General features: G+C 35.3%; 1 protein-coding gene across 5 annotated transcripts in view; it reads right to left on the reverse strand.

Moving 5' to 3' along the window:
- Positions 1-9,689, reverse strand: part of LOC106871661 (mitogen-activated protein kinase kinase kinase kinase 4-like) — a 277,960-nt gene that overhangs the window by 30,892 nt on the left and 237,379 nt on the right. For 3 of the 5 annotated variants that reach the window (XM_052970404.1, XM_014918244.2, XM_052970403.1), the window contains one exon: positions 5,223-5,282. The exons of the other annotated variants lie outside the window; for them this stretch is intronic. In XM_052970404.1, the coding sequence (XP_052826364.1) occupies positions 5,223-5,282 (60 nt within the window). The remainder of the gene's footprint in view (positions 1-5,222; positions 5,283-9,689) is intronic. 5 annotated transcript variants of the gene reach the window in all.

Here is a 9,689-nt window from a genome sequence, read left to right on the forward strand (position 1 = left end):
AAAACAAGTATGGGTTTGCAGCAGGAAAGGTATCAAGCTGTAGGAAACTACTTCAACAAGCCTTATTTAATCAATGCCAGTGTGGGGGGGAAGTAGGTGTGAAAACAATAATGATCAGTGTGTGTGTGTGTGTGTGTGTGTGTGTGTGCGTGTGTGTGTGTGTGTGCGTGTGTGTGTGTGTGTGTGCGTGTGTGTGCATGTGTGTGCGTGTGTGTGTGCACATGCATGCGCACATTAAACCAATGAAGAAGGATGGGTCTGAACATATACACAGATGCATGTAAGATGTGCATACACATACACACACACACGCAGAGCCCCCTCAAACACATACATACATACATACATACATACAGAGGAGAAGCCTCTGAAGTTGCAACACGTATTGATTCTTTTTCTCAAACATCATCAACAACAACAATATCCCCCACTGTTGTGCATGTAACATGTTGAGCTTATTAGAGCCTTCCTTGTAACCATGTATTCTTTTCTATAGCAATGGCAAGCTTTGCTTATCAAGTGAAGAAGCCATCAGCTCAGAACTATCATCACATCGCTAGATCTTTGAGAAAATAACAACTACAAAAGATAAATACAAGAGCTATGTTGTAACAACATTGTAAACCTAAGCCGCTTATTCAAATGATGCACTGTCAAAGCTATTTGAGGTAAATATTCTTGCTAACTGGCAAACTGTCACTATTTCTCTCCACCACCACAAAGACAGAGAGAAGAAGAATGACTTCTGGAGATAGATCATTGATTCCAAGCCAATCAGCTCTTTACCCTGCAACCCTCCTACACATCTATTCAGTTTCTAATGAATCAAACAGGTTTTTACTTAACCAATACGATTTCTAACAAATAAGAAGCTTCTTGCGAATGCTTTTCCTCCACCAAAACAATCTTCCCTTTTTTAGTTTTGTTTCCTTTGTATTTTATTTTCTATTATTTCCATCCCTTTATCTCTTAGCTAACAAGAAGATCACAGTGCAAGCAATTATCTCTACTAAAACCAAAGAAATCCTCCTCTCTCTCTCCCACACACACACACACACACACACACACACAGCTAGGAGCGAGAGAGGAGGAGGGATTACTAAATAACTCAATCGTCCACCTACAAGCTTACGGTTTCAAAGTTGCAGCATGGAAAGTACAGAACTTCCCAAGATTACGCAGAGATAAATGCCCACATGAGGTAGGCTACATCTGTAGGTGGGGAACCAAATGATACCTAAAACAAAACAACAAAACAAAACAAAACAAAAACAAAAAAAGAAAAAAATCTTAAATTTGTCTTTCAAGAAATTTCCTCCATCAGAAACAACAAAAGCAACACCACACATGTTAACAGCTCCCCACATGAGCTGAAAACAAATAAAAAAATGAATACATTTACCAGCTTTTCATGTGCATTACAGCACACTTTTGCAACATTACATATAAGACCTCTCCCTAGTTTAATTTATTAGTAGAATAAGATAATGACTGAAAGGAACTTTAGTAGTCAGTTAGTATTCCTAAAATTGTTCAAATGTTTATAATTATGTCAACATTTTACTATTTATGTTGCATACCTCAAAAGCATTAGCATTAGGAGAATTTAAACTTATTTAAACTTAGAGTTCTATATTTGAGAGATGAGGAATTAGGTACAGTATTTACATTATTCACATTTGACAGATATTTATCCTCGTCTGTTGTTAACACAACGTTTTGGCTGATGTACTCTCCAGCCTTCATCGGGTGCCCTGGGGGAATTTGAACCTGGGTTCTCATTCCTAATAATAATAATAATAATAATAATAAAAATAATAATAATAATAATAACAACATCGTAAAAATACCTTAGGAATGAGAACCCAGGTTCGAAATTCCCCCAGGACACCTGATGAAGGCTGCAAAGTATATCAGCTGAAACATTGCGTCAACAACAAACAAGATGAGGACAAATATCCGACTAATGTAAATAATGTTATTTAAACTTATTTTAAACTTTTTTCATGCACCCAGTCATGAACTGATTTTCATTTTTTAGCATTAATTCACAAAAACTGCTCTGTGTACAGAGAAAGCCTCAAATACCAAGGCATGTCTTCCAGAAAGAACCCTGACATAATAACTGTGCCGTATTGTTGTCATGTGGCATTTGTACTTTAATGGCTTGGACTATTTTGCTAAAATGGTTTGGCTTAGATTCCAATGAGTCAGATTCAGTAGGAAGATTTGTAGCAATGGCATTAACTCATATTTGAGTAGTAGAACTGTAGTCAATGATTGAGCCTCTTCCTTTTGATGCATATAAAGGGTGCCAGTGCCTAAGATGGCTGTTCAGGCCAGTGGTGATATACAAGAGCCAGGAGGGGGCATTTATTGCAGGGCAGAGTTGGTGAGAGATGAGGAAGTATGCGTCACACATTGCATCTTCAATGTTTGATCTCTGCTTCTTAACTCTGTTATTTTTCCATCAGGTCTGTTCCCTTGACGATGACATGTTGCCACCTTGGGCAGTCCTTGATGACTGTCTCCCAGATATTTGGGTCAATTGAGCAGCAGAGGAGAGTGTCCTTGAGGTGGTCTTGGAAACAAAATTTGGGGGCTCAATATGGTCTGGTACCCCAGGCCAACTCTGTAAAAAAAGAGTTGACGGGGAAGGCAAACGTGAGGCATGCGTATGATGTGTCCCGACCAGCGGAGACAGTGTTGTGTGAGAAAGAACACTGACAAAACTCTGTTGTATTGTTGCCATACAGCACTTGTACTTTAATGGCTTGATTTCTTCGCTAAAACGGTTCAGCTTAGATTCATTCCTATGAGTCAGATTCAGTAGGAAGATGCAATCATAACAATTTTGCTGGTAAAGTAAGTTTTAAACTCCTAGCATCAAAACAAATAACAAGTTCTGCCAGTCAATTATATGTCCATAATTTATCAGTTAATCCTTGCTTGTAAAAAAGATTAATCTTCAGAAATACTATTAGAAATTAATGTACAGGAGGAAGGACTTGATCGATAAAAGTTGTCAGTGATAATCAGCTTCTGTATGAAATTATATGTTTTTTTAATAACTCTTTAGGCCAGCAGATTTCTGATTGAGAGTGATATATTATGGTGTCCCAACTGGGTAATATACACACAGAGAGGTAACTGAAGCTTGCATATGAAGTCATAAATTAACCAAAAATAAACAGATCTAGTAAGCAAACCTCTTCCAAGACAAACTGCAGAAGCTGACGCTTATGATGACTGTATCAGTTCAGATTTGTGAATCTGTAAATATGCTAAATAGTCATCTTGTGTTTCAACATCTATTATTTTTCTGATGAAGCACATAAATGATAGTTATTACTGTACAATAAAACAAAGTATTGTTAATTTGGCCTCTTGCTTCAACTAACTCATCTACAGAACGTCATCTTTTCTTTTTCTTTTTCAAATGTGCTGTAAAGCAACTTTGATATGCAATTGTGTCTGCAAATCTGATTTGAAAAAAATTGCTATATTCACAATAAATCATTGGCCGTTCTTCTATTGATTTGCAGAGGAAAAAAAAAAAAAGAAGAGAAAGAGACGAAATGAAAAGAAACTAACATGACATATACTGTGTTACAGACACTGGCATCTTTTTGTAGTAGTAAAGTTAAGAAAACTGTCAGGATAGAATTACATAGTTTTATTTTTGCTTGTTTTTAGTTCTTTTTTTTTTTTGCTTTTTTTTTTCCTGTGGATTTTATGACCACCAGTTAAGAGTAAGAGCCAATCAGAAAGAGGAAAGAGAGAGAGAAAGAGAGAGCAAACAATGACGTGAATTAAAAAATCATATGTTACTTATAAAGAGATATAGCCGCTAAGTGACAGTCTTAGTGCTGCTGTAGTAGCAATAACGCACTGCTAGTGCATACAAAATGGTCCCAGTAACAGTGACACTTGCATTAGCTTAACAAATGTCCCAGGCATCAGGTTGGTCATACAAAGCTGACATTCCAATGCAATTCTCAAGACAATGGCAAAGATAAAACATGCGGAAAACTGAAGTGTTGGAAGAATGAAAATAGATTGTTCATAGAGAAATTGATAGGAAACATTTTGCCTGGGGAAAGAGAAGATTGGTCAGGGAAAGATAAAAAGAATGCAATTTGTTTAATACAACAGACTAAAAGTTCAAGATGGAAAATGTCTGGAAGCACAGAATAGTGGCGTGCTGAGAAAACTTCATCCCAAAACTCATGCAACTTAAATAAAATTTAGCTGTATGTGGAAGGAAGGAGTAGGTATATCAGATTTTGTGTATGTGTGTATATATATGTGTGTATGTGTGTGTGTGTGAGAGAGAGGGGGGGAGAGAAGCATCAGATAAAGCAACATTTTATGATTGACTCCATATCTGTTTGTTCTTTGTTACATGTAGGAGAGCTCTAGGAAAGATTTTAATGAGTTATGACAATAAGTAGTCTTAGATATTTGTTGTTTTGAGTCATTAAGAACTTTCTAAAAGATTAATTGATTTTGGGGAGGAAGAGCAGGAGGGGAAGTGGGGATCATATCAGAAAAATATTCTTTTGATATTCACTAAAATTGCATATTCTCTACATGCTAAAAGCCAGACTATCTCAATAGCTGAGATCTAGTTTTCAAGAACAATTTGCAGTGCCACTTGTACTAAGAGAAAGAGAATTGTAAAACTATTCAGAAATAACTAAACATTATTCTAATGTTGTAAAGAATTCTATTGTAATCTATTCTCCACTATACTGTTACTCTAAGCAGAAATAAAACTTTGTGTCTTTAGAATAATTTTGTTTAGAAACTAAATTCTTGAATGCAGACATATTATAATTATAAACATTTAAAAGTAAAACAATTAGTATTTATGATTTGAAGAAGTAGAACAAATCTACCTCCTTCATTTCATTCATTAATTCAGTCATATATTTATTTATTTATTTATTACATAAACAGTTGTAGTAGAAGCAGAGGTTACCAAGGTCAGACAGAACAGAAGAAAATCTCAGTTTTATGAGGTGAAAAAGAAAGAAAAAAACAAGAGAGAAGCAGTGGGTGATAAAACAAGTACCGGTGTTAAATAAGCAGCTAGCTATGAATAATATTTAGGAACCAAGAAAATCCCAAAATCAGGATAGTATGAAGGATCAGCAGCCTAAAGTTTGAAAAAGGAAGGTATGCAAGTTTGGAAAGACGCAAATCGACAAGACTCTTACCGATTCGGATGGTTGCCAGAGAAATCGGTTGATCTCGTATCACTAGGACCTGCTTGAGGTCTGGAAATAATAAAATGTGCACATGTAACATATCTTATTCCTGGGACTTGCTTGAAGCAAAATAAACCAAGGGGGCTGGGAGAATAAATAAAAACTCAGAGAAAATTCTGAAAAATTAAATTTCAAAATCAAAACTGAAAATCAAAAAGGTGTAAATTAAAACTGAAAATAAAATAAAATAATATGAACATAAATAATTAAAAGAATTGAAAATACAGAATTTAGTACAAACTAAACAGAAAGCAGGGTGTCTTCAACTAATTTAGTGCACTCTGTAAATAACCAATTTATTAATGCGAAAGTCGAGGGGAACTATGGTTTAGCTACATGTATGTATTTTAAATATATCATTATCATCATCATCATCACCATCATCCATTTTTCCATGCAAGAACTTTCTTTGTCTCAACTGTCTTTTGGTGTACTTTTATAGTCAGTACATTCCAACCTTGACCTCTCTCACATTTTCACCAGCAATCATCCATTTTCCTTACATTTTGAGCTCCACGCTTGTTTTATTTAAGAAACAATTACGTATTTCATACTCACCTCTTTCCAAGTTCTTTCTAAGGAAAGAGTAAACTTGTCATTAAGTTCACATCTTTCTCGCAAAAAAAAGGATTAGCTTAAAACAGATTGGAAGTCAGATCACTAATGCTTCTCAATAGAGTATTAGAGAAAGGTGAAAAGCATGAATAAAGTGATGACACTTACCTGCCAAACCAGGCTTAACAGATGCCTTAGTCTTATCTCTATTATTTCTACAACTAAACAATAAATGAGGTGAGCAGGTCATTGAATGTTGTGACAATGATGTCAACCACAGAAGATGGTTGCTGCTCCCCCTCAAAAAGAGGAAAGAAGCTCAACAGATCACAGCATAATAACTGCAGTTTTCTGAATTCTATTTTGAAAGGTTCTAGATGTGAACTTGTGCAGGGAAACAGATTTTGTAGTATCATGTGAAGGCCATTATGCCAATATCAAACACATGCACTGACTTGTTTTCACTGATTATTATTATTATTATTATTATTATTATTATTATTATTATTCAGTAGTTTTATTTTTATAGCGTGCCTTGGGTATGTGCTGTGGTTTGCTGTGGTGCTCTTATGGTTACTGTATTGAAAGTGTTTTGCGTAGGATGTGTGCAGTGCCCAGTAGTGCAATTTTCTGTATGTTATATATATTTGTAAGTCATGGTGTTTTTGTTATGTATTTGTCTGAATATTTTTTTATTATACCTAAGGCACCTACTATGATAGGAATTGTTTCTGTTTTTAGATTCCACATTCGAGTTACCTCTATTTCAAGGTCTTTGTATTTTGAAAGTTTCTCCATTTCTTTTATGGAAATGTTGCTGTCTGCTGGTATTGATACATCAATTAGAAAGCATTTTTTTCCTTCATGATCTTTGACAACTATATCTGGCCTATTGGCCTTAATTCCTCTATCTGTGTGTATTGGCATATCCCAGAGTAAGGTTGCTTTCTCGTTTTTTGTGACCTTTTCTGGCGTGTATTTATACCATCTTTTTTCTGTTGTTATTCCATAGTGTTGGCATAGCTTATTATTATTATCATTATTATTATTATTATTATTATCAGTCAATTAGTTAACCATTTAGCCAATTAACTCATTGACTGTGACTAATCATTGAGTCAATCGATCAATCAGCAGGGGTCTGTTTCAGATTTGTCTAGACAAGCGGTTCTCAATTGGGGTCCATATGACCCTTGGGGTTCCACGTATAAGATTCTGTCATTAAAATTTATGTGCAATAAATCGTTTATACATCTATAATGCACAAAATATTTTAACACTTGTTAAATACAATTTCTAATAATATTTAATTATAAAAATACATTTTTCTTTTTTTGAAACATAGAGGTAAAAAAAATGGTTGAGAATCACTGGTCCAGATAGACTTGAAACAGACCTAGAGTAGAAAGAGCATGTCATTGATGAGATTGCAAATGATAACGAAAGGACTTTGACAAACCTAGCCAATTGATTGACCAAACATTTAATCAATCTCAATTAGTTAAATGCTTAAAAGTTAATGAAATGACTAATTGTAAAATAAAGAAGTCAAATAGAACCAGTGCATGTGTTCATTATTGACATAATGACCTTCCCAAGATACAACAAAAAAAAAAGTAATTGCTCCAACACATAAAAGTGTATTGAGGTAGTTCATGATCAATCTCATGCAAAAGTTGATCCTATTTGTCCCAATCATTTTTTATTGAAATCAAGTAAGAGTGGTGACGGTGATTGTGAGACCTGACCTACTACCATAATTTGCCAAATAAGATCCTCACTGCGTTTCTGAATCATTTGGAGATTAGCCCCCTTCCCCCTTCACAATGCCTATAACACTTCCGTTGTAAACTACCTACAATCATTTAAGATTCATGGTCACAGACTACACATACACACAAGCACATGCATTTCTGGCCAGAGCTGGTTGGGACAAACTCACCAGCGCTCATCTTACCAGGACAACATTAAAACATATGTTATGTTTTCCAATCTTCTAAACATCCTTAGACATCACACCTACACAAAGAACAACTACTTATGTTCATACATGTAACTCACAGAAGATAGTCAATACATTTAATCTGATACAGAATATACATACCCATTCTACACACACAATTAAGTTTACCAGTTCTTTAATAATACTCCAATAATTTACAACATAGTCAATATGATGATATCACCAGATTCTTAAGTGCATGGCGTTTTTTGCCACATCAGTTTGCACGCAAATAGGTTATGTAGATATGTAGGCAAACTTGAAGAAGAAATATGAATTATCAAGTTATCACCCATTAAATTTCAGACTGCTCACAACCACTACAGCTTCCCCAAATAACAGGTTTCTCCTCATCTTTCCAGTTGAACTTCACATTTAAAATAATAAAGCAGAAAGTCAACACATGATTACCTGTGACTTTTATTTTTGTATGAATGAATATGAGTGAGCAGAGAGAGAGAGAGAGAGAGAGATAGAGAGGATGTGTGTGTGTGTGGTGTGTGTGTAAAACAAGCAACATTTATTTTTCACTTATTTTCATTTACTTTAAGGTTGTTTTGTTTACGATCTCTCCCTTTCCACTCTCTCCATCATTTACTGTCGGCTATAAAGAGATTCTCATCAAATGCTAACCCTACAGTCTATTATTATATTGATTCTATCTCCGACTGAATACAGTTTATAGACTGAATTTGATTGTTTGGCTTTTTAATATACAAAACCAGGGTGGGTGCAGACCCAATCATTTGTAGGCTTTTTCTTCAATAACACAGCAAAAGAAATGCAACAGAAATACACACACACAGACAGACACAAGCACATACTTGTAGATAGGAAATAGCAACAAACATAACATAGTAAACGCTAAGACAGAGCGAACTGCTGAGGAATGCAGTTCAAATCTTAAAGTTCAAAGTATTTTATCTGAAATTCAGTTACAGAATGCTCGGTTACACTATCCATTCCTCTACCACACAATTCCTCTCTGGGGACTTTTAAAAATATTTAAAACCACTACATCTAACAAATTTTATACATAACCACACATACATACATACACATACACACATGCATGTATGTATGTATATTGTGTGTATATAGATAGAGAGCAAGGGAGAAATGGAGAGCAAAGGTTACAGTTTACAAAGTAATTTTACAATATTTGTATAAACACTGATAGACAGAGCGAGCAGTAGTGAAAAGGTCAGCAAAATGATGCATCTCCTTTCAGTTGTCATAGTTGCTTTTTCTGCTGTATTTCGTTTCGTTTTGTTTTGTTTTTTTTAGAGCAAAAATTTTTTGATATCTAAATAGTGTTTAGAGTATTGCTGTCTCTTGAGGTGGAATACTGCCACAGACTGATAGCATTATCTTGATTAAAGACTGAGACATACACACACACACACACACACACACATGTACAAATACGCACGCACTGCATACTAAGTGTATAAGAGTTGGCATGCATGTATATTGTGTGTGTGTGTGTGTGTGTGTGTGTGTGTAGCAAGGAAGATCAGAAGGAGAATATATAGTGGGTATGTATGTGGGAAAGAGAGGGAAGGAAATGCATAAATAAAGGGAGAGAAAGAGGGGTAGAGAGAGAGAGAGAGAGTAAGCAATGTGTGGATGATGTAAGAAACAGGGGTGTACAAGGAGGGAGAGAGAGTGTGTGTGTGTGTGTGTGTGTGTGTGGATGATGTAGTATGAAAAGCAAGTGAGTGCAAAAACAAAGAGGAGAGGAAGATGCAACAAGAGGCTATCAGAGAAGAGATAGAAGAGAACAGTGGAAGTGTGTGTGTGTGTGTGTGTGTGTGTGTGTGTGTGTGTGTGTGTGTGTGTGTGTGTGTGTGTGTGTG

Source organism: Octopus bimaculoides, chromosome 9 (assembly GCF_001194135.2).
Source record: "Octopus bimaculoides isolate UCB-OBI-ISO-001 chromosome 9, ASM119413v2, whole genome shotgun sequence".
NCBI classification, from domain to species: Eukaryota; Metazoa; Mollusca; class Cephalopoda; order Octopoda; family Octopodidae; genus Octopus; species Octopus bimaculoides.